This window comes from Dendrobates tinctorius, unplaced genomic scaffold, assembly GCF_039654945.1.
Source record: "Dendrobates tinctorius isolate UK_male_01 unplaced genomic scaffold, ASM3965494v1 ptg000177l, whole genome shotgun sequence".
Classification (NCBI taxonomy): Eukaryota; Metazoa; Chordata; class Amphibia; order Anura; family Dendrobatidae; genus Dendrobates; species Dendrobates tinctorius.
The window spans coordinates 5728470-5755218 of record NW_027361844.1 but is presented as its reverse complement, the minus strand read 5'-3'; the positions used below and the strand labels follow the sequence as shown (position 1 = coordinate 5755218).

The 26749-nt window shown below is 45.0% G+C and overlaps 1 protein-coding gene across 1 annotated transcript in view; it reads left to right on the top strand.

Moving 5' to 3' along the window:
• Window positions 1-26749, top strand: part of BMPR2 (bone morphogenetic protein receptor type 2) — a 286915-nt gene that overhangs the window by 221544 nt on the left and 38622 nt on the right. Inside the window, exons 8-9 of the mRNA XM_073551510.1 lie at window positions 7038-7198; window positions 21984-22131. Of these exons, the coding sequence (XP_073407611.1) occupies window positions 7038-7198; window positions 21984-22131 (309 nt within the window). The remainder of the gene's footprint in view (window positions 1-7037; window positions 7199-21983; window positions 22132-26749) is intronic.

Below are 26749 nucleotides of genomic sequence, written 5' to 3'. Positions count from 1 at the left end.
GTTGTCATGTGATGTGCAAGTGTGGAAATCGCATTCATGCTGTCACATAACCGCCCACTCACATGGGGATAAAGAAGAATTGTAAGAGTGTGTGTGTCATTACATTGACTGTCTGCAGACTTTTCTTCTGAGACAAGACAACCCCTTAAATGTAGGGATAGAATAGCCAATAATATCCCATCAGTAACCAAACGTAAAATGAAATATTGTAATATCTGGGTAAGATAATAGAAATTTAACATATGGGGTTAACAGATGATTATTAGTGAAACACAGAAAAACACAATAAAATGTGTAAAAATACTCTGTTGTAAAGAAGTAACAGTAAACAGCAAGTGCTAGTAAAAAGATGATAAACAGGGTAATTACTTTAGGTGATACGTTTTTTGCAAAAAATGTATACTAAGCCGCTCTACCAAACATCAAGGTAACCCTTATCAGAGCAGTCCCTAATTGATGCATTTAAAAACTTGACCATGTGAACAGTACCTATATGAGCAGGATTCAGACAGGTAATGTCCAATGTGGACACGCTGCAGAGAATGGCTGTTTTTAAATACATCAGTTAGGGACTGCTCTGATATGGGTAGACCTTGACATTTGGTAGAGCGGCTTAGTATACATTTTTTGCGAAAAACGTATCAACCAAATACCCTGTTTTCCCTTCACCCATGACAGCACACCTGAGAGAGGGATCCGCCCCACCAGGACAGGAACCTACTGAAATATAAGGGGCGGTACCTCTCCCCCCGCTTCAGTTGGGTTCCTGTCCTGGAAGGGAATCCCATGCTGACAGCGGCGGTGCCTGTCATGGATTAAGGAAGACCCAGACCCGTCCCGGCACGGGAAGAGCAGGTTACCTTACATGTAGCTTCGGCCGTGTTAAGGGCTGGCGGAACACACCAAATAATAAGATGGTGTTTAGGTGCGTTCGCAGCCCGTGGTCCACCGTGCAGAGGTGTTAACTGCTGCTCGGTAATGGCGGACGCGATATGGCGGTGCAATAACGGCACACACGGGGTTAACCTCACCCAAGGTGTACCGAGGCGAACTCTTATGACTTAGAGCTGCACTACCGCAAATAATAGATGCCGTAGCCTGTTTTCGCTCACAGAGCTCGGCAGAGTAAGCGCTAGCGTAACGTCACAGAACTCAGCCCTTAGACAGCAGGACTGAAGTCCCTCTAGACCGCTAGCGCCCGGCACCGCGACTGCGATACCAACAGGGATCAAATAAATGGCGTGTGCAAGTGTGCAGACGGCCGGTATGCACTGTGGCCTACAGGCTAGCCACTAGCAGGCGCTGACTCAGTCTCTAAACCCTAACAACAGACGTATCAAAGGGTAGGGGTTTCATAATGAGTCAGACACCAGATACATGCATCCATCATCATACACACCAAATTATTTGAGTCTATCTTAGCGCATGGCTGAGCGGCCATGCGAACCTTTTATAGCCGCAGGCGTCCGTGATCCTCCTTGCTTCTCGGATGGGCCAATCCGAACACGAGCAGGACCTGAGCACATGACCTTTGATCTCCAATGGGAGATCACTCCACAGGCATGCTCAGTGGCCCGACATGAGGACTTAGTCCCTGGAGGATCTTGCTGCTGAGCAGCATGCAATGCCAAAGCTGAACCAGGGGTGGCAGCAGCAAGCAAACCCACGGAGCTGGTCTGGACAGAGCGCCGGGACCGACGAGTTTGCTGAGCGAGCTCCTCTGCGGCTGGGTAGGGATGGGAGACCGTCGGAGGCAAGGCTCGGGATTCCCGCTGAGCAGCGCCGGAAATCCGACGCCTAACAGGCCTCCAGTCAATGAGAAGGTCCAGGCACTCATTGAGAGAGAATGGAAGAAGCCTGAGAGGTCAGGAGCCCTTCCCTCCTCCTCTAAAAGGAGGTACCCCTTTGAACATAAGGACACAGAAATATGGGAAAAGGTCCCAAAGATTGATGCGGCGGTGTCCAGGTCATCCAAAAAATCGGCACTGCCCCTGGAGGATTCAGGGGTACTTAGGGACCCGCTAGATAAAAAAGCGGATTCCTATTTAAGACATACATGGGAAGCAGCAGCAGGAGGATTGAAGCCTGTGTTCGCTAATGATTTGTCTACAGCAGCTGGAAGAGAGACTTGCCTCAAAGGTCTCAAGAGAAAAGATACTGGCAGACATGTATCTTCTACATGGGGCGGCAGCCTTTTTGGCAGACACCTCTGCTGACTCCATGAGATTGACAGCTAGAGCAGCAGGATTATCAAACGCCACAAGACGGGTGTTGTGGCTTAAAGGCTGTCCAGGGGATCTGCAGTCTAAGGCTAAGCTGTGCTCTCTCCCATGTGATGGTCGGTTTTTATTCGGGAAAAACCTAGATGACATCCTAGAGAAAGCCAGTGACAGGAAGAAAGGCTTCCCCAGGTTTCCAGCGGATCAGAGGAGGCCGCCCTTTCAGAGAGGAAAATTCAACAGGGGCCGTCCTCTGGGAGATAGGAGGAGATGGGAAGATAAAAGGAAAAAGGAGTCCAGATTTATGTTCGGCGGAGCCGCGTCCACTTCCGAGAAATCCCCACAATGACGCCAGTATTCCAGTAGGGGGGAGATTGGCGCTCTTTTCCCAGGCCTGGGAAAACATCTCTTCCAATGCCTGGATCCTAAACATCATAAGGGAAGGCCTGAAGATTCCCTTTTCACATCAGCCGAGAGCGTCATTTGTCGTTACCCCCATCAGGAAGGAGATAGAAGAGCAGTTGGCCTTGGAATCGGAAATCCTAAGTCTGCTAGACAAGCATGTTCTTTCCGAGGTCCCGAGCGGACAGGAGAGAACAGGGTTCTACTCGATTTAAAGGATGCCTACTAACACATCCCCATTCACCCAGGTTATCAGAAATACTTAAGAGTGGCACTCTACATCCAGGGCAATCGCAGGCATTTTAAATTCAGAGCCCTTCCGTTTGGCATATCCATAGCCCCGAGAGTGTTTACCAAAGTCATAGCGGAGATGACAGCCTTCCTCCGAATCCACAACACAATAATAGTACCCTATTTGGACGATTTCCTAATAGTGGGCAGCTCAGAAGACCACTGCACCATACAGTTGAGATGAGTAACAGACACCCTACAGCAACTGGGTTGGATGGTAAACACCAAAAAATCAAGGTTACAACCCCTAAAGAGACAGGCTTTTCTAGGGTTGACCCTGGATTCCGAACAACAAGCCTGTCTGCTACCAGAGGCCAAGATAGAAAAGGTGATGAATGTGACCTTGGCTGCCCTAGAACAACCCCACATGACCCTGAGAAACGCGATGTCCTTGTTAGGTACCCTGACGTCCTGTATCCCGGCGGTCAGGTGGGCACAATTCCACACCCGACAGCTACAGGGAGAAATTCTGTCAGCACAAAAGTCGCTAAGAGGGCGTTTAGAAGGAAGACTGGATCTTTCCTTAGAGGTCAGGAACTCTCTCAACTGGTGATTAGACAGGACAAACTTGACGTCAGGGATACTATGGGACAGACCAGTGACCGACGTAATTCTAACAGATGCGAGCTCCTCAGGGTGGGGGGCGCACCTAAGGGGTCATGTGGCCCAGGGGTCCTGGGGGCCTCAGGAGCAGGGCGCATCTTCCAACTTGAGAGTACTGTGGGCAGTGAGCAAGGCCCTAAGAGACTTTATTCCCCTCCTCAGTGGCCGAAATGTCCGTATCATGTCGGACAACAGAGTCACAGTGGCATACATCAATCACCGGGGGGGTACAAGATCACACTCCCTAATGGAGGCAGCCAGTGACATTTTTCACAGAGCAGAACAACATCTACTCTCTCTGACTGCATTGCATATAAAAGGGGTAGAGAATATAGAAGCTGATTTCCTGAGCCGCAATATACTAAAGCAAGGGGAATGGGCTCTAAATCAGTCACTTTTTCAGAGGATAGTACAACTATGGGGGGAACCGGTGATAGACCTCTTCACCAACAGAAACAACAGGCAAGTGGAAAGATTCTGTTCATTATACCCAAAGGAAAAGCCGTGGGTGGTGGACTCATTGCAGATTCCGTGGGATTTCAGGATAGCCTATGCGTTTCCCCCAGTGACTCTGATCCCAACAGTGGTAAGAAAAATCAGAAAAGATCAAGCCAGGGTGATCCTGATTGCCCTGTTCTGGCCAAAAAGACCCTGGCTCTCTCTGTTGCGGATGATGTCCCTCTCAGATCCATGGATCCTGCCGGAGATCCCAGACCTTCTAACTCAGGGTCCAATATTCCATGCACAGGTCAAGGGATTCCATCTTATGGCGTGGAATTTGAAAGGTCACTTCTAATGCAGAGAGGGTTCTCTCCAGGGTTAGTGGCCACCCTGTTAAAAAGTAGAAAACCGGTAACAACTAATATCTATGGCAGAACGTGGAATAAGTTCCTACAGTTCTTGGGGAAGAGTGTTAGACCAAGAGCCCCCGATTAATGCCATCTTGGAATTTTTACAATCGGGGTGCAATGCAGTCCCAGTCCTGTCTGTTTTGTCTACTCTTGTCCTTACTTCTGATGAATTCTGCCTTTAACCAAAATGGAGTTGCTGGCTTCACTGGGACCATCTTGTTTCCTGTCTGAGACTCCTTGTTTCCTGTTTGCTGTATACATAAGGGAACTCTGCACACTATGCATTGCTTGTGTATCTTGTTCTTTACTTGCTGCCAAGCTGGAAGGACTAGCAACCTGTTTGCCTCTTCTACTCTTCGGGATACCCCGCTTGTTTCCGGATCTACGTACCACGGAAGGACTCTGCTGCTATACCTGCTCTGCACCCACCTCTGCTATGGTCTGCCCTCCATTAGGAGCGGCCCGGGCTCTGGGTCCTGGATTCCGCATTGCTAGACTGGTATTCGCACCTTCGGTATGTACTACTACTTGTGCATACTACTGAGACTGTCTTATTGCCTGCTTTGCATCTGTCAGGTGAATTGCATATTTCTTCAATAGATCTATACATCTTGAACTGTGATATACCGTGTTTTGTCTTCATCTCTGACCCACGTCATCGGGTTTCATAGAACTCTAGTATAAACTTATAACACAGGGTTACAACTGGGGTTAGCGGTAAATATCCTTAAAATTCAAGTATCCGCACTTGGCGTGCTATATAACTGCAACTTGGCAGCAATCAGATGGGTAGCTAGGTTCATTACATCCTGCCATAGGTCCAGACCTATCCCATTACCAAGAATAGCCCTGTGGGATCTAAACCTGGTGTTAGAGGCCCTTACAAAAGAACCATTTGAGCCTATTCAACAGCTGCCTATAAAATACCTTACCCTGAAGACGATTATATTAGTTGCCCTTACCTCGGCCTGTAGAGTAAGTGACTTGCAGGCCCTCTCAGTAAATCCACCTTATACCCAAGTATATCAGGATAGGGTTGTGTTAAAAACAGACCCTGCGTATCTACCTAAGGTAGTGTCGGATTTCCATCGGAGTCAGGAAATTGTCCTTCCCTCCTTTTGTGAAAACCCAAAAAATCCGGGAGAAGAAAAATTCCACAATTTGGATGTTAGGAGGGTCCTGCAAGAGTATATGTCTGTGACTAGCCAGTGGAGGAGGTCCCAGTCCCTATTTGTAGCCTTTCAGGGTGCCAGAAAGGGTTACGGAGTGTCAAAGGGGACCATTGCCAGATGGATTAGGGAGGCCATTAGTATAGCCTACTCAGCTAGTGGTGTTCCGATTCCTGACGGCATCAAGGCTCATTCCACCAGAGCAATGGCGACCTCCTGGGCCGAAAAGGTAGAGGTATTAATTGATCAAATTTGTAAGGCCGCTACCTGGGCCTCACCATCAACCTTCTTTAGACACTATAGACTAAACCTATCCTCCTCTGCTGACTTAACATTTGGTAGAAGGGTACTGCAAGCGGTGGTCCCTTCTCAAGGTTTTTCGAAGTCTCCAAAAATCTCTCAGGAGTGCTGTCATGGGTGAAGGGAAAACCACCATGGTTACTTACCGGTAGCCAGTTTTTCCGGAACCCATGACAGCACCCATATATTTCCCTCCCTTTTCAACGTATGAGTGTGCACGCTAGTAGGGTGTATTTGTTTGATGTGGTATTGGATAAACATGTAACTAACCGGGAAGTTCTCTCATGCTCTGTAACCAACTGAAGCGGGGGAGAGGTACCGCCCCTTACATTTCAGTAGGTTCCTGTCCTGGCGGGCGGATCCCTCTCTCACGTGTGCTGTCATGGGTTCCAGAAAAACCGGCTACCAGTAAGTAACCATGGTGGTTTTTTATCATCTTTTTACTAGCACTTGCTGTTTACTGTTACCTTTTTACAACAGAGTATTTTTATGTGTTTTATTGTGTTTTTCTGTGTTTCAGTCTTTTGGTGGTGTGAACACTGTCCTACAGACTTGTTCACTGTGTGCATGGCCCATGTGTTTGTATTTAATTAATTTCTTGTTTTCACAAGATTAGGGAGGTTTCCACCCCTGACTTGTGGGCCATGCACATGAAAGCCGACCTCTGCAGTGTGTCCACATCGGACATTACCTGTCTGAATCCTGCTCATATAGGTACTATACACATGATCAGGTTTTTAAATACATCGGTTAGGGACTGCTCTGAGTTGGGTATACCTTGACGATTGGTATAGCGGCTTAGTATACATTTTTTTTTCAAAAAACTTATCACCCAAATACCCTATTGTTATCATCTTTTTACTAACACTTGCTGTTTACTGTTACTTTTTTACAACAGAGTATTTTTGCACATTTTATTCTGTTTTTCTGTGTTTCGGTCTTTTGGTGGTGTGAACACTGTCCTACAAACTTGTTCACTATGTATATGGCCCATGTGTTTGTACTTAGATGATTATTAGTGCAACATTAGGACGCTGTCCTGATGGCTTGTCCCTTCGTCACTGTATCACACAGTGATTATGCATTTATGGCTTTAGTAATCATTGAATTCAGTAAATTGTGGATTCTTTGTATGATCACGACATATGGAGACAGAAAATCATCCCAGTTGTGAAATGTTTCTGCAATCTCTTTCCAAACAGATCACTACAAACCTGCTATTTCTCACCGTGATCTGAACAGCCGTAATGTTCTTGTGAAAAGTGATGGGTCCTGTGTTATCAGCGACTTTGGCTTGTCCATGCGCCTGACAGGAAACAGGCTGGTGAGGCCAGGAGATGAAGATAACGCAGCCATTAGTGAGGTAGGACTGATGATGGCAGTACTTAGAGTGGGTTTTTTACCCATTTCCTTTTCAGTAATGGTCTGTTCATATTGGGCGTTTTTTGTCCAATTTCTCAAAAGATTATAAGGAAAATGCCAGATCCGTGTTTTTTTTTAAATTAGTTTCTTAAACCATAAACAAGACAAACAACATACACACTTGTATATGATGATAAGCATTGCATAAAGTACATACACTTTCCACAGTATTAGATATAAAACAAAATGCATATGTCGGTTTACATATGGAATAAAATTTAGTTTCAGGTTAACCATGCAAGCTTTTGTATTGTTATTCGAACAATAAAGTCTTTTTAACTTTCTAAACCAAACTATAACGACCAATTCGCAGCCTAGTTCCACATAATCGGCTAATTATTATGCAATGTCTCCCTCCTACAAGGTAAGATGAGAGGAATTGTACCTCTCCCAGATCTTTTCGAATTTGCCCAGGCACCCTCTATTTCGATACAGTGTACTCTCATATGGAATAACCGCATTCACAAATCGATCCAAATCCTGAGGGAGGGACATGAGTTCCCCATCCAACGCAGTAAGCAGAACCTTTCGTGCCATAAATAAAGTTTCCCGTAAAAAGATCCCGATATAATGACCCCAAGATTCATCATCCCACACCCCAAACAGGCAAACCAGCGGTTCAAGGGGAACAGGAGCTTGTACCACGGAAGTTAGGCTGAGTTCAGACGTACTTTTTGGCCCTGCGGATTTTTCCGCACAGAATGTAAGAAATCCGCAGGTCAAATGACCTGCATTTTTCCTGCGGATTTCTTCCATTTTTCTTGCGGTTTTTGTGCGGTTTTCCACTGCAGTTTTCCCCCTGCGGATTTGGTGACAGGGGAGATGGAAAACCGCACAAAATAAGTAACATGCTGCAGATTTTGTACCGCAGGAAAACCGCGCGGAAAAATCTGCAGCGTCTGCACAGCGTTTTTTTTTTTCATTGATTTTAAGGCTACTCTACATCACAATGCGGATATGCAACGTTTCTGCGCGGTAAAATCCGCTGCGGATCCGCTGCAAATCTGCATCGTGTGCACACAGCCTTAATAATGACGTCACCTCCTTCCAATATTGTGCAATAATAGGGCATTGCCAAATCATGTGTATAAAGTCTGCATCCAATGAATGACATCTCAAACATTCCGATGATTGGAATCGGCCCATCCTGAATAGTCGGGTCGGGGTCAAATATGATTGATTTATAATATATAATTGTATCATTCTGTTATTGATAGACGGAGACACCCCGATCGGAGATTCCAGAATTTCTCCCCATTCTTCTACCTGTGCATCGGGGATGAGCCTCTCCCACTTCCCTTTAACCGAGTTTATGGCGGATTCCGCCCCTACCGATAGCATATATGTGTACAAAGTGGAGATGAGACCCTGGGGACCTTGCGATTTAAGGATGCCTATCAAGGGCAGAGACGATATAGTTTTGTTTATCCCCATATTTCTCATGTGTGATTGAAAGGCCGACCTCAATTGTAGATAACGGAACAATTGGGATCTTGGGACGTTACATTTGACCTGTAATTGTTCAAAAGACACCAAGGTTCCATGATCGTGCAAATCGCCTACCGAGGAAACATTGTGTTGAGTCCAGAACTCGGCAGACGGGTGTTCAAACAATGCTGGAAAATAATCATTATTCCACAGGATCATTTCAGCCACTATGTCTCCAAATCCAATTACTCTCTTAATCTGCCTCCACACTGATCGTGCCAGGCGAAGCAGGGGCAGCAAATGGGGGACATTTATTTTTTCCGATTCTAGGAAGCCCAGTGGACAGCTAACTCGTGCAGCATGGAGCAAGCGGCTTTCAGAGTTAGGCCTCTTTCACACTTCAGTTTTTTGCATCAGTCAAAATCCGCCAAAAGGACGGATGGCGGATCCGTTTTAGTACTGATGACAACGGATGCCACCCGTCCGTTTTTTGTTGACGGATCTGACAAATGAAGAATTTTAAAGGAATCGCAGCCTGGAAAAGGAGAGAGAGAGAGAGAGTTTTGGTCCGGCAGCCAGAAAGAATTTCGGGTTAAATCAGTGTCTGGAGGATCCGCCAGAGGAAAAAACGTTGCAAGCTCCGTTTTGAAATCTTTGAGGATGGTGACGGACAGCAACTTTTGGCGGATCCACAAAAAAAACGGATGAAACGGACGGTAATCTGCCAATAATGGAAGTCAATGGGGAAAAAAAACGGATCCTCAAAAGAAAATTGCGGATCCGTTTTTTTCAAAACCTGGCGGATTGTGACTGATTGTAAAAAACTGAAGTGTGAAAGAGGCCTTAGGGAGGTGATCATCAGGCATCCACTTGCATATGGCTTTGGCCTGTCCAGCAAGATAATATAGAAAAAAATCTAGTAGCGCTGCCCCACCTTCCTTTTTTGGTCTTTGCAGGGTGGACAACCTGAGTTTGGGCCTAGTTTTTCCCCATATAAAAGACGTAATTTGAGAGTTCAAATTTGCAAAGAAGGATCAGAGTACTACCACAGCACTGTGCTGAAGAGAGTAGCTGAGCTTAGGGAGCAGTATCATTTTGATTAAATTAATACGTCCAGCTACAGAAAGCGGGAGTTTACTCCAGATTAGAAATTTATCTTTAACCATTTCCAACAATGGCTATATGTTGAGCCGCAAATCCAACAAATTGCTTTGAGATATGTGAACACCTAGATATTTGAAACTGGGTACAATAGGCAATGAGGAGAGGGCCTCCAGTCGTGGCGTCGGGGCATGGGAGAGGGGCATCAGGGCTTTTCCCAATTTATATATAACCTGGAATGTTTACTGAATTCATTGATAGTGGCTATTACCCGTGCCAATGTGTCCTCTGCGCTACCCATGAAAATCACCATGTCATCAGCGTATAAGCCTATGCTGTCTACTCGACCCGCTATTTCTATACCTTCAATATTAGGGGAAGATCTTATACGAATAGCCAATTCCTCGATCACCAGGGCAAAAAGGGCTGGTGAAAGGGGACAACCCTGATGGGTTCCCCTATGCAGTCAGAAGGACTCCGATATAGAACTATTTACAATGACACGAGCCTTAGGTTTCATATATAATGCACTAACCCATGTTAGAAACCGGTCGCCAAACCCATATTTCTGTAAACATGCACATAGGAAGGGCCACTCAAGGGAGTCGAAAGCCTTGGCCGCATCCAGCGATGCCAATGCCCATTTATTATCTGGTACCAGGGAGCTATATTGGACCACTGACTGGACTTGTCTAATATTAATAGAAGTGCTTTTACCAGGCATGAAGCCAGTTTGATCAGGATGTATAAGTTCTAATATAATCGAATTCAACCTGGTAGCCAAAATTTTCGTAAAAATCTTATAGTCCACATTCACTAATGATATGGGGCGATAAGATCCACAGTCAAATGGGTCCTTCCCCTCTTTCTTAAGTACTATTATGTTAGCTTCATAGAAGGACTGTAGCATAGACCCTCCCTCCCAAATCCCCTGGAAAACCATCAACAACAGTGGAGCTAATTTCTCCTGGTATTTCCGGTATAATTCAATGGGAAACCCATCGGGTCCAGGGGCCTTCCCAGACGCCATGCCCGTTATGGCATTGTCTACCTCCTCCAAAGTAAATTTAGCATCCATAAAGGTCCGCTGGGAAGGGTTTAGTGTGGGAAATGTGATATCGGATAGGTATTCCAAACATCCCTGACTATCAACATCCCTTCTAGAGTTGTACAGTGATCTATAATAGTTATGGAAGCGGCTCAGTATTTCTTCAGTTGAAGATACCAGAGTACCATCTAAGCTACGGATCAGTAATATTGTGTTAGTAGTGTTGTGTTGACGTACCAAATAGGCCAAGAATTTACTTGCCTGATTCCCCAGCTCGTAATAAGATTGACGGGCAAAAAATAATTTATATTTGGACCTGGTGTAAATGTGTTGAGAATATAATCTTTGAGCAGCCAGCCACTCCACCCAATTGCCACTAGTCTGATCAGATATATAGGCGGCCTCCGAGTCTCTCAATCGCCGCTCCACCTCATCATCCTCCCTCGATGTCACCCGCTTTATATAATAAATCGTAGAGCATAAGCAGCCCCTTAAGCATGCCTTAAGGGCATCCCAAAATAAGTTAATATTCCGAGGTTCAGGGTGGGATGAAATGAAGCAATGTAATTGATCGATCGTTCTATCGGGTGATTCTATCAACTTCAGCCAAAAGGGGTTTAATTTTCATGCCATCCTGTTGCTGAGTGGTCCGTATTTAAGTTTAAGAACGACAGGGCTATGATCTGAAATCCCCCTACTGCCATGTTCTATACTATCTACCCACATTATTAGACCACTGGATCCAAATATGTAATCTATACGCGACAAGGAGTGCTTGGTGGATGAATGGCAAGTATATTCCCTTTTCTCGGGATGTCACGTTCTCCATAGATCCAGCCATCCACTACCCTCCATGAATTGCGACAGTTGGGATGTAACCTGTGGGAGAGACTCCCCCGCCCTTCATCACCCAATCTCAGCCTGTCAAGACAGTTGTTCATGACCTGGTTGAAATCCCCCATGCAGATGACATCTGCGTCTGGATAGTTCAGGGCGAAACCCATCGCCTTCTGAAGAATAGACATATTAGCTGGAGGGGGGTTGTAAATAAATAGAATAACATGTTGTCTGGAATTAATAAGTGCATGCACAAATACAAAACATCCCTCGGGATCCCTTCGGGTCTCCCTGGCTTCCCATCTAACATCCTTATGTATCAATAGTGAGACCCCCCTTGAATAACTGGTATGAAATAAGTGGATATACCATTGTGCCCACGGTTTCTGCACACACCGCGCAGTATCCCTGGTCAGGTGTGTCTCCACCAAGGCCACAATGTGTGGACGGCATTGCCTGATCTGCGAGAATACCTTGATTTTCTTTCGAGGGGTCTTAATGCCCCTCACATTCCAGGTCATACATATTATTTCAGACCCCATTTTTGTCTACCTGAACATGGCGTATGCTAGTGCCCGAGCAAAGACTGGAAACATCACACAAAAGACAGGGTTGCCACTGGCTGCGACTACTACCTAAAAAACTATTAATACTATTAAAAGGAAAAAAACAAAACATTAGTCTAGCAATATAGGAGCAAAGTCCCACGCCCCTATTGAAAAAAGAATAAGGGGATACCATCACTGAACTCAGTGTCTGGCATTGTTGTTGAACTGGACACCCGCTGAGGAAGCCCCAACTGGGCCTCTAATTGAAGGATTCAAATTGGCAGCAAGTACATTAGGATTCCTTTGCAGGGGATCCCCTATGGGACCACAGCCACTCAGTTGTCTCCGCTGGATCCGTAAAAAATATAGATGAGGCCACGTGTACAACCCGGAGCCGGGCCGGGTAGATCATGGAATACACAATGTTCTTCTCTCTGAGCCGCCTCTTAATTTCGATGAATTGTGCCCACTGCTTCTGAAGTTCCATGGAAAAATCCGGGAAAATGGAAATCACAGCATTATCAAAGTTGATGGGGCTTTTTTGCCGTGCGAGACGCAGAATGGTGTCTCTGTCTTTACAGTTGAGGAGACGTGCCAAGAAGGGTCTAGGTGGGGCTCCCGGAGGAAGGGGTTTTGTAGAACCCTATGTGCTCTTTCGACGGCGAATACTGGAGAAAATTCATCACCCAGAGAGGCCTTAAGCCAGCCTTCCAGAAATTGCTCAGGATGTTGACCCTCTGAACGCTCTGGAAGTCCAATGACACGGATGTTATTTCTACGCATCCTGTTCTCCAGATCGTCCGCTTTTTGCTTTCAGGCGTTCATAGAGCCTGCCACCTTTGTTAACTTGGCCTCCATAGGTGTGATGGTGTCTTCTACCCTGGATACTCTCGTCTCCACTTCCGTAATGCGTCCCCACATAGCTTGCATGTCCTGTCGGAGTCGCCCCACCTCAGTGTACACGTCTTCTATCTTCTCCATCAGAGAAGTCCTAGTTAAGGAGATGGCTTGCATTAGCTGTTCAGATGCCTGTTTGAGGGTCAGTTCTTCCTGCTCATTCTCCTCTTCGCCCCCCAGGGGGACGGCTTTTTCGCTGAGCTTGTGAAGGATTATTTTTGGGAACCCGTACACTTTCAGAGGGGTCGGGTCTGGCATATTCTTTTAATTTTTCTGCTGCTGCTGATCCTTTAGATCGACTCATAATCAGTGACAGTGCAGCGCCACAGGACAACCAGAGGTGCAGGCTCTGGGGACTTTCCCCCAATTATATGCACAGCAGGGATTGTAAAAAGAGATATATCTTAGAAGCAGCTCCTATGTAGGGGGGGTCACATGGATCAGGAAGGGCAGTGTCTGGTGCTGCAGCAGCAAGGTTTGTCACAGCCGGGGGGGATAGAGACCACAGCCCCCGCAGAGGCAGCAGCAGTGGGGGGTACAGAAGTCCCCACAGAAGTGGCGCCAGCGGCACAGTGAATCTATTAATGAAAGGGAGGAACGCAGGGCCCAATTTTTCAGGGCATTCACTGGGAGTCCCTTGTGTCCTCAGGATGTGAGTCACCGTCCGTTAGCACTGTGCCAATGGAAGCTGGACACCGCAGCTCTTACTGATAGAGCACGTGTCTTAAGATGGCCGCCGCCTCATGCAGGCCCTGCCGCCCGCTCCGGTTCCCCCGGCTTTCAGCTCACCAGAACTACTTCACGTCTCCCAGCGGGGTCCACCGAGGTCCTGGCATCCAGATGTCACAAATGCTGACAGGTATGTTGCAATTATGAGGCCACAAACGCAGGATGGAAGCAGGATTTTCAGGAGCTCTCTGTGTGCGTCCTTCTCCCTCGGCTATATAGCCACGCCCCCAGATCCATGGTTTAAGTCTACGGTCACCCAGTGATCGGCGTACGTCCTAGTCCTGTCAGTCGCTGCAGTTGTCAGATAAAGTGTTGACAAGTGTAAATTTTTCATTTATTTTTGTCTTCAGACTAGCCATTAACAATAAGTCATTCATTTACACTTGTTTCCCAATGGCCTAGATGAAAGTTGCTGTGACGGTCAGGACACTGCCGCAGGCTGTCAGTGCGCCGATCACTATGTGTGACATCCCCTATCAGTAATCATAACTGTTCATTCCTACATGAAAGAATAATGTCAACGGTGACAGAACTTATGTTTTAATATGGCAGCAGGTGTATAATGATTGAACAGAAGGAAATGTCCATCGGGTACTTGTAAAGATCATTGCTGTAGAAACATTGGAAATTTATCAGATTTTTTTTTTATCCCATTACATTCATTTCTTTTTTAAATCATGGAAAACCTCTGTAAGTAAAGTAAAAGTCTAAGGCCGGGGTCACACTAGAGAGGAATACGGATGAGTGAGAGGCGTTAAAAGCACGCATTGCACTCGGACCAATGTTTCTCTATGGGGCAGCTCCCAACAGCCGTATATTTCTCATCCGTATTCTACGGTCCGCGCCAATCGCAGCTTGCTGTGATTGTCAGCATACTACGCCCGTAATTCGCCAATGCAAGTCTATGGGTGCGCTAAAAATACGGATTACACACGGACCACACATGTGACTTGCGAGAAATACGCACCAGGTGTCTTTTAGAAAAGCCGGAAATTCAGTGCGCTATACAGTAAACTCACACTGACAGGTTTAATAAAGAAACGAAAGAATAGATATAGACACATAGAATACATATATATATATATGCTTTCTATGTGTCTATATCTATTCTTTCGTTTCTGTTAGAAACCCTGTCATAGGGCTCCATTATATGTCCTGCGAGAAAATCTCGCCATACGGATGCCATACGGATTACATACGGATGCTTACATGCGCAAAATACGTGACCGCACCTTGATTACGGATGACATACGGAGCACTATTTAGGGGTCATTCATCCGTATTACGCATGTAAACTACGGACCGTATTTTGCGTCGGTTAGTGTGACCCCGGCCTAAACCCCAATTCCTCAGAACTTGCAATGCTCTTGTTGAAGGGACATGTGATAGTCAGCTGCTCCTAGTTCATTACGAGGCCTTTTTATGAATCCAAGGCGTGTGAGAAGTTGTGTGTGCCTTCATGGATACTGAAGGTAGTGGGAGATGAGTTGATAAAATCTACAACAGGATGGTGGATAGGGCAGGCTGCGGTGTGCTCTCATTGTCATTAAAGAGTAACTAAACTTTTTTATTTTTTTTATGCCTCTCCATTGCTGCAAGTTCTGAGATCTGAGACCCCCATGATCGCTCAAAAGACGACTTAGGGCATATGTACACAATGTCTTCTGTACACTGATGTACCCAAACGAGTTTTGCCAGAAGAAGATACTTCATGTTTTTTATTCACATCATCTTTTTTTGGCTTCTCTCGTTCCCCTCTTTGCTGTGGTTTTGCCGCTGATGTTCTTTTCGTTACATTATGTTTACAATACTTAACGATTTCCAAGCAGAATCTGCCTGAAGAATGATCAGGACTTTTCCTAACTGCTTTGTGTCTTATGAAGCCTGAAGAAACTAGAAGAAGCTCAAAAAGACTGAAGATCTGCAGAGAAAGACGTTCTGACACAGCATTGCATGTGTTCATTCTTTAACAATTTTTAGCACCTTTTCAGGTGAATTTCGGAGCAGACTAGCCAGAAAAAGATGTTTGGAATCTGAGGAGTGCGCAGCTCAGGAAATTAAATAGAAAGTCAAAGTCATGAGTTTTTCTATTCAATCCATACTATGTTCTGTGCATACCCTCAAGTAGAAACCGTGTGCTCCAGCCTCCTAGTCTGTGCACTTCTCAGGGGTCTTGTGAGCAATTTGTGGGGGTTCTCAGGACCCTTACATCTACAGAACTGTTGGCAATCAAAGAGCCTAAAAAATATGAAAAATAAGTTAAAAGTTTAGTTGCTCTTCAATAGAAAAAAATCATGTTGTTCCAGGTTAAAACTGTTATTGAGGTGTTTACTTCTGATACTTTGATGCGATTTTCCATTGAAGCAGTTTGAAGGACAGTTCCTTTAACTCAGGGGTGGGGAATCTTTTTCCATCCGGGGGCCATTTGGAAATTTCTACCATCATTCGAGGGCCACACAAAAATGATCACCTTGAAAATTACCCCGCTATACAGTGCCTTGCGAAAGTATTCGGCCCACTGGAACTTTTCAACCTTTTCCCACATATCATGCTTCAAACATAAAGATACCAAATGTACATTTTTGGTGAAGAATCAACAAGTGGAACACAATTGTGAAGTTGAACAAAATTTATTGGTTATTTAACATTTTTTGTGGAAATTCAAAAACTGAAAAGTGGGGCGTGCAATATTGTTTGGCCCCTTTAACTTAATACTTTGTTGCACCACCTTTTGCTGCGATTACAACTGCAAGTCACTTTGGGTATGTCTCGTGAGTTTTGTACATCGAGAGACGAAGATCACAGGGGTGGGGCACAGATCACAGGGGTGCATATAGCTGGGGGGCACATAGCTTTGGGTGACAGATCACAGGGGGCACATGGGAGCACAAACATCACAGGGGGTACATAGCAGGGGGGCACATAGATAACAAGGGGCACAAAGCTGGGAGCCACAGATATCACAGGGGTGCACATAGCTGGGGGCATATAGCTAGGGGGCACAGATCACGGGAAAAAAATCACAGGGGGCACATAGATCACAGGGACACAAAGCTGGGAGCCAAAGATATCACAGGGGTGCACATAGCTGGGGGCACAGAGATCATGGGGGCATATAGCTAGGGGGCACAGATCACGGGAAAAAAAATCACAGGGGGCACATAGATCACAGGGACACAAAGCTGGAATCCAAAGATATCACAGGGGTGCACATAGCTGGGGGAACAGAGATCACAGGGGGCATATAGCTGGAGGGCACAGATCAAAGGGGGCATAGATATCACATGGGAAAACAGCTGGGGGGGCACATAGATGGAGGGCACAGAGATCACAGGGGGCATATAGTTAGGGGGGCACAGATCACAGGGGGGCACATATCTGGAGGGCACAGATTACAGGGGGTATATATAGGTGGGGGTCACAGATCACATGTGGAAACACAGCTGGGGGCACAGAGATCACAGGGGGCATATAGCTGGAGGGCACAGATCACAGGGGGCATAGATATCACATGGGGAAACAGCTGGGGGGGCACATAGATGGAGGGCACAGAGATCACAGGGGGCATATAGTTAGGGGGGCACAGATCACAGGGGGGCACATATCTGGAGGGCACAGATTACAGGGGGTATATATAGGTGGGGGTCACAGATCACATGTGGAAACACAGCTGGGGGCACAGAGATCACAGGGGGCATATAGCTGGAGGGCACAGATCACAGGGGGCATAGATATCACATGGGGAAACAGCTGGGGGGGCACATAGATGGAGGGCACAGAGATCACAGGGGGGCATATAGCTGGGATGGCACAGATCACAGGGGGGCACATAGCTGGAGGGCACAGATCACAGGGGGTATATATAGGTGGGGGGCACAGATCACATGTGGAAACATAGCTGGGGGCACAGAGATCATGAGGGGCATATAGCTGGAGGGCACTTGGGGGTTAAAGGGCCGACAGCTGACAGGATACAGCTGCCGCCCGAGCATTAGGGACTCCAGGGACCTGCCCGCGGGTCACATGAAAAACCACTACGGGCTGCATGGACCCGCGGGCCGGAGGTTCCCCACCCCTGCTTTAACTGATTATTTAAGGAAGATGGTTTTAACGGCCCTCATTTGTTGTATATTTTTCAGACCATTGAATCTAATTTCTATTTGAGCTCAGATTGTCTACAGTAGCTCTAAAAATGATTTTATAAATCAACTATATCTTGTTTTTTTGGTTAAAGTGATTAAGATAAAATCCAAATGTGTTCAGTTTGAACATTCTTCGTCATACTCTGAGATTAGGATATCATCTCTGGACTTGTTGTGCTTGGAGATGTTTCTCTGCCCCATCTTACAGTACACACAAGGTCACACAAAATACAGTCCACGCTCAGATCAGAATACCCCGCTCCATTACCAGGTGTCCTGACCTGAGCTTTAGGCCATGGTCACACTATCAGTATGTAGTCAGTATTTTACCTCAGTATTTGTCAACCAAAACCAGGAGTGGGACAATGAGAGGAAAAGTATAATAGAAACACGTCACCACTTCTGTATTTATCAGCCACTCCTGGTTTTGGCTTACAAATACTGAGGGAAAAAACTGACCAAATACTGAACGTGTGAACGTTGCCCTACTGCCTCATATGTGTCTCAGGTCAGGAGACCAGACCGGGTATTCTGATTTGAGCATGGTCTGCGTTTCATGTATGAGTGAAACCATTCTTACGCTCAGGGCCGGGACAAAGTATAGTAGAGGTAGGCCCAGAGCGCTACCTCAGGTGAAGCAGGAATGGGTGACATTTGACAGACAATATCATATTGTTGCAGCGGCAATATTGACACCACTTATCTCTACTAGTACTTGTGCCACCAGCACAGATGTAGTGGAGGGCCTGGGGCATTATAACTGGTGAATGCACCAGGGGCCATCTGGGGCAGTTTTTTCTACAAGGAAAAAGAAACAATATGTCAGTTCAGGAGCGGACACTGACAGCTTGGGGCGCCTGTGCAAGAAATGTGTCTGGGTCCCCCTCCTTTTATGGCAGCAAAGCTACGTGTGTGTGTGTGTATATATATATATATATATATATATATATATATATATATATATATATAGCCACACACACATACATGTATATATATTACATAGTCTCCTTTATTATGTATATTGCTGTCCCTTTTACAGTGCCCTCTCTTGTTATGTACAGTACCATCCCTTGCATATTGAATTATATAGAGCCCTGTTTTTTATTACATACCGTCCTGTCTTGTTAGCTGTATAATGCAATGATGGCTGATGGAGCATGGGAAAGCTTCTTTTCTAATGGAGGAGCTGATGGACTGGTAGTCTGGTCACCGGCTCCTCGATCAGCAGTCATTTTATATCTAAAAAGAGAGGGGACTATCTAATAAAAGAGGGCGCTGTGAATAACAAAAATAACAAGAATACACTATGTAAGAGACAGCACTGTGCATAACAGCAGAGGAAGCTATATAATAAGGGACGGCACCATATATAACTAGAGAGGATGGTACGTAATAAGGGACGGTGTTATACATAATAAAAGAGGAAACTATGTAACTAAGGATGGTGTTATACAGAATTAGCGAGTACACTATATACTAAGGGACTGTGTTAGACATAATAAGCGATAATAATGTCTTCCTCCACCTACCCCTGTTCCTAAGGCCATTATAAGTCCCCCTTCCTCCCATCCCAATCCCCCACACCCCTCATTGTCCTCCTCCCCTCACATCCCATTATTGTCCTCTCCCCCACCCCATCATCCTCTTCACCACCTCCATCATTTACTTCTCCCCCACCACAATCTTTGCTTTCTCCCCCACCACTCCCATCATTGCCCATTCCACCACCTCCATCATTTCCTCCTCCTCCTCCACCACCCCCATTATTGCCCTTTTCACCACCACCATCATTGCACTCTCCCCCACCACCCCATCATCATTTCTTTTTCCCCCACCACACCATCATTGCCCTCTCCATCACCTCCATCATTGCCTTGTCCCCATCACCCCCATCATTGCCTTCTCCATCACTCCCATCATTGTGTGGCGCCCCCGGGAGTATGGTCGCCACAGTGGCATTGCCTTCCTCCAGGGAGGGTGATGTCAGGCTTGGAAGCAATGAAGGGTCTCTCTAGCAGTTAACCATGCAATCAAACTAAAGGAACAAAAAGCGCAATAGGGTCTTATCCGGGTTATTGTTAGAAGAATAAATTAGAATCTACTCACCCTTTTCAGGAGAGGTTCAGGCATGTAAGATCGTAGTCAGCTTGCTGCACGTCCAAAGGTCAGCTCTGTGACTGTAAAACTTCAGATTCCTTAGGATAGATTCATGGACTTCAGTGCGCTGCTAGACAAATTCACTAATCCAGGTTGTGAGAAAGATTAACTGTTTATTTCCCAACGCGTTTCAAAGTGTATACCACTTCTTCATCAGGGGATGAAGAAGTGGTATACACTTTGAAACGCGTTGGGAAATAAACAGTTAATCTTTCTCACAACCTGGATTAGTGAATTTGTCTAGCAGCGCTCTGAAGTCCATGAATCTAGCAGTTAACCATAACATGCAACACCGTTCCCACTCCGGGCCAGCAGAGGGAGCTCTGAACCAGAATTGCAGTTGCACAGGTTGAACCGGCGGTATGTCCGCCCATGTGTCAGTTATTTTAGGTGTTTCTGCTCCAAATTTGACCGTTGAAGGAAAAAATAATTCATACACCAAAAAACCCATCAAAGCACAAGAATTTTTCAGCTAAAAAAATCTATGTCAAACAAACGTTGTGAACATGTGACCAGCCCTGAAATACTGTAGAATTTTGTCATCTCCCCACTCACGGGAATATTCATAGAGTTTTTGAAGTGGATTTTGGAGCAGATTCTGATTCACAATCCATAAGAAAAACTGCATAAACTTTCTATTAACTTCAATGGAAAAAAGTACCTACAGTTTACATTGTGCTGTTTTTTACCACAAGTTTTTTATTTCAGGTGCACTTTTCTGATAGAGAAACCATTTTAAATTTTACATCTAAATCGGATGAAGCAGAAAAATGTACCCATCCCGAAAAATCCATTTTAAAAAATATCTGCACACACGTTAAGGGTATGTGCACACGTTGTGGATTCGTCTGTGGATCCGCAGCGGATTTGGCCCTGCGGATCCGCAGCAGTTTTCCATGCGGCGTACAGTACCACGTTATCCTATGGAAAACAAAAACCGCCATGAACATGCTGCGGAAAAATCCGCGCGGAAACGCAGTGGTTTATTTTCCGCAACATGTCAATTCTTTGTGCGGATTCCGCAGCGTTTTTACACCTATTCCACTCTAGGAATCCGCAGGTGTAAAAACGCAGGGCAAATCCGCTAGAAATCCGCAGGTATTTTTACTTCGGATTCTGCAGATTAAGCACGGAAAAATCCACACATGAAACCGCAACGTGTGCACATACCCTTAGAGTCAGTGGAATACTGTTAATGGCAGTAAACCGTGTTGCTGCTTTGAGGCCCGTAACTGGTAGGCCCAGATCTATTGATGGCCGGGGTCTAAATTTTAAAGATCTCAGCATCCACATGTAGTGTGAAGGCATAATGTGAGGAGAATTTACTGTGGGGAAATCATACTGTCTGGGGGGGCATTTCTGGGTCCGTGAAAGGGCGCATTTATGTGCTCATGCCACAATATGCCTCCCTTTTCCTGCCTTTAAAAATTGGGAGGTACACCCTTGTGTGATTGCACCTATGCACTGAGACCCTGCCTACTCCGCCAAGTACTTTTTTTTGGAGGACCAATTCGGACTTTTGCTATGGAGCCTGATGATTTTCATGTATGCTCCTGCTTAGAGTTACAGAAAGCCTTTGTAACCGGGAAGCCTGTCCTTGTTTGATGCTGTCCATAGGTCACTCAGTAGGAATCTTGAGATTCACTTTAACAAAATGCAACTTTCAATATGGACAATAGTATTGATGCATCTCTCTTACCCAATAGTGTGAAATAACACACGCTGTGAGCATAGGTGAAGTCATTATCTATTTCTAGTTTCCCACTAGACAGTAAACTGACATACTGTGTCTGGCAATTTCCACACTTCCACCACAATGTATTTATTGTTTATCTGCAGGTTGGCACGATCCGTTACATGGCGCCCGAGGTCTTAGAAGGGGCCGTGAACCTGAGAGACTGTGAGTCTGCATTGAAGCAAGTGGACATGTATTCTCTGGGTTTGATCTATTGGGAGATCTTCATGAGATGCACTGACCTCTTCCCAGGTGAGATATTGGAAATCGATGCCTGCTTCATATGTGTTGTCTGGTGTTATTTCTGGTGTCAATTACTGCAATGCTTCTCACACTGCTGTGATGATAAAAAGGTGTAAATGTAATGGCACAGCACTGATGGATGTCTTCACTCATCTATTTACATGGAGAACAATCTTTATAAATAGAATAAATGTAAACATATATGAAAAATAATCTTCTTGAATTAATTATCTGACCTACCATATAGGTAAAATAGATGAATTATATCAGAATTTCCTCCAGATCTTGATTTTTGGAACGCCCATCTGGTTTACTTTGTATCATACAGTTATAGCTGGAATTGCATATAGAGCAATGCTATAACATATACTGTACCTACAACTGAAATGCCCCCTGAGAAGGAGTGGATCATTGATAAAGTAGGGAAATCTTTTAATAACATCCTGTGCCAGTTACCATAGAAGCAAATAAACACAGAAAGCGGAAGGACAGCTCTGCGGGTAGTAAGATATATGCAAACCTTCAAATATATGAATAGTTTTAAAGTCCTCCTCACTCATACTGCTACCAAGAGAAACATTATGAAACATACAGTATATGATTGTGTTGGAGGAAATATTTCATTCTCATAAATTTCTAAGTAATATTTATCAGTGTTTTACACCATTTCTTGCACTATTTTTAACATATACGCAAAAGTTAAAATAATGAGGAAAGGAGGTGGTTAACTTTTTGGTGTAGAGTAAAAAGGTCGCATACTCTAGACTGGTCATAGCTGTCTTAAAAAAGGTGCAGAACCAATACAGATATATTGGAACTATTTTTAATTTGTATGAAAATTTGCTATCTGCAAAAACTTGTAAAATTCGCAATTTGTCAAACATTCATGATTAACATGCAACTTTTGGAACATTGGTCTCCTGCTTTTATCTAACATTGGAAAGTGAACTATCATACAAAAAAGTGTTGCAGTGTGACTGATAAATGTGGAGTTGACTTGGGTGCGCTAAAGATTTGGCACAAATTACTCTATTTTTGATCAATGTAGGATTATAACTCTACAACAGGAGACTCAACTTTCCTTCTCTCTTAAACCTGGGCCTTTAAAATGTCCTGGTGGTAGGTGGGATATAAATGTATTTTTTCTTTAAAGAGGATATCCAGGAAGTATGCATATCGCATACTAGCAGTCACATGATCGCTCGGTCTTGCCGCCGGCACTGAAGAATCCTTAGGTTAGTTCACACTAGGTGTTTTTGCAGCATATTTTTGTGCCTTTTTAATGCAATTTTAAACTGTGTTTTACAGTATCAGCAAAGTCTATAAGATATCAGAAATCTCATGCACACACCTTGGGGTTATTTTTGTACTCAGAATTTTGTGCAAAACCTGAGGTTTTGCACACTGGAGCATGTCACTTCTTTAAGCGTTTTTTCAACATTTTTAACCCATTGAAATGAATGGGTGGTGAAAAAACGTTAAAAAAACACACCAAAAGGCAGGTATCAGGTTTTGCTGTATTTTTTGTGCCAATACCTGATTCTATAGAATAGGACTTTTTTTTCAACACTAAATGTTATCAGCACGCACAAGAGACAAATCTTGCATGCCAAAACCGCATTAAAAATCGCACAAAAAATGCAAGAAAAACCATTGAAAACAAGCTTTTTTCTGCAGCTTTTTTCCTGCGTTTTGCTGCTGAAAAAACGCCTAGTGTGAACTTACCCTTACAGTGCCCACTGTTTGTAATGTGAGGATTCATAAGTCTGCAGTCACATGACATCACGCTTTCCCCAGTACCAGAAGTCCGCTGCCTCGGAGTAACCCTTGATTCTGCCCTGTCCTTCAAACCGCACATCCAAGCTCTTTCTACCTCCTGTCTCCTCCAGCTCAAAAATATTTCCAGAATCCGTCCTTTCCTCAACCCTCAATCTACTAAAATGCTTGTGCACGCCCTCATCATCTCCCGCCTCGACTACTGCAACATCCTTTTCTGTGGTCTCAGTGCTAACACCTTCGCACCTCTCCAGTCCATCCTTAACTCTGCTGCCCGACTAATTCATCTCCTTCCTTGCTACTCCTCCGCTTCTCCCCTCTGCAAATCTCTTCACTGGCTTCCATTCCCTCAGCGTATCTAGTTCAAATTACTAATACTGACCTACAAGGCCATCTATAACCTGTCTCCTCCATATGTCTCTGAACTAATCTCCCGATACCTTCCTTCACGTAATCTACGGTCATCCCAAGACCTCCTTCTCTCCTCCACAGTGTGGTGTAATGGCCACTGTGTCTGCTAGGGGGTGCTGTGTGGATGTCCCACGAGAGAGGATGAGTGGCAGAATCCTGAAGGACCGTTATGTATCTCAAGGTGTGTGGCCTTGAGATGGAGACTTATGTGTGTGTGTTGATCAGCAATGATATTGCTGAGGTGTTGTTTCAATGTGTCAGGGAGAAGTCTCCAGGTAACTGGGGAGACGGGCGGACCCAGTTACCTACAAACCCACCAAGGTGGTGTGTCTGAGAACGTTGTGATAAAAGTGTGTGAATGGTTCAAGGACCTGTGATGAGGTCATAGCCATGTGACCCGGTGGGCGTGGCTACGGACCGTATAAGGTGGCCAGGGTAGGTCACATGAGGTGAATGCAGGGACCTGGTTGGTACGTTTTGGAAGGCCCCATCTGGGAGAGATGGGGGCTGTCTTCCTGACAGCATGTGAAGTGGCTGTGTGGAATGGCTGCACGTGCCTGATGATTCCCTGGAGGGAATGGACGTCTGCAACATGATGAAGGAACTATGAGGAAACCCTGACGTGGGTGAGATAACTGAGGCTGAAGAGCCTGTCTATGCATAACCTGTGTGACCACAGGGATTACAGAGCTGAACTCTGTCATGGACGCTATGCTGACGTTATGAAGTTTATGTTGCTGCTGTGGGTTTATGATGCTAAATAAACTGCATGGACTATGATTGTTTATGGAAAACCTGTGCCGAATCTGGTTTTGTGGCTGCTAAGCGAGTATCCCCTACTTGAATAACAGCGCTACCTTACAACACGTATTCACTCCTCACCCAACCGACTCCAAGACTTCTCCCGAATAGCCCACATCCTCTGGAATTCTTTACCCCAACATGTCCGACTATCAACCACATTCGGATCCTTCAGACGGAACCTGAAAACCCACCTCTTCAAGAAAGCCTACAGCCTGCAATGACCCCGCTGCCTCCTCACCACTACCGGAGTTATCACCTCAACCAACACCGGAACTGCTTCAACCCACCAACCTACTGTCTCCTTCCCCACCAACCTGTAGCATGTAAGCCCGAAAGGGCAGGGTCCTCTCTCCCCTCTGTATCAGTCTGTCATTTTTAGTTTGTTTACTGTAAGTGATATCTGTAATTTGTATGTAACCCCTTCTCATGTACAGCACCATGGAATCAATGGTGCCATATAAATAAATAATAATAATAAATAGAATGACCGTAGCCTTTCATGAGAAACCTGGACAACCGGTTTCAGGCAGGGGTCAGACAAGACTATTAATAGTCATCCAGAAAACTTGGACAATTTTCATCTACACTTCATCTGTATGCCATCCGTTTGACATCAGTGGATATGCATCATTTTAAAATGTACAGTACATGATCAAATACAGTTTCTTGGGTTAATAATGGCAATGTACCAGCAAAAATTGGATGTTACGCAGACGATCCATATGGGATCCAGATGAGAATGGTGCATGTTGCAATTTTTGTCACATGGACACATGAGAAAACAATGTCATCTGAACAGCCCTAATGAATTACATCGCCCCGTGCGATTTCTACTCGAGCAGCACATGTGCATATGATACGTTTGAATGAACTCTAAAATCCACTCCCAGAAGTACAATACAGAATGCCAAGTTGGTCTGAATGAGTGCTGCTGGAGAAAACAGCACAAAATAGGATCTTATCCGAGACACAAACGGTTAATACAATTGAATTGTACTCACCAATGGAGCTATAATTTAGCTTGTAGGAATATTCACTGCAGCAGATTTACAGGTCCACTGATGACCAACCGTAGGAAAAAAATGGGGTAATTGTGGGTTTACTGTGCGCTGCTGAATAACTGGAAGTCCAGACGTATTATCATAAAGAAGTGTGGTTTTATTCAACCCGTTTCAAAGTTCTAAGACTTCTTCATCAGGAAATACCACAATTGTGCAGCGCACAGTAAATCCACGTTTACCCCATTTTTTTCCTGAAGTTGGTGTGAATATCACAAAGTGAAGCAAGTGAACAGATGACAAGCAGCTGCAATACAGAAGCAAAGATGCAGTTTATTTGCAAAAATGAAACTTGAAAATTGCATTGCTGAAATATTTACTATAGTAAGTAGAGAAGTATGGTAGATGTAATTACAGTTAGTAGTAATGTAATTAAAAATGATTAAAGGGATTTTTTGGTCTAAGGCTACAAGTCTGCAGTCACTCTATATTACTATACACTTGTGAAATGTAACATCGTGCCCACTGAAGATTTCTCCGGTGCCACAATTATGTGATTTGGACACATGCGATCACGTGCCAACTAGACATGTGCAGCCTCGTTTAATGCAAGTGAATTCAGCGAGGTTGGACACGTC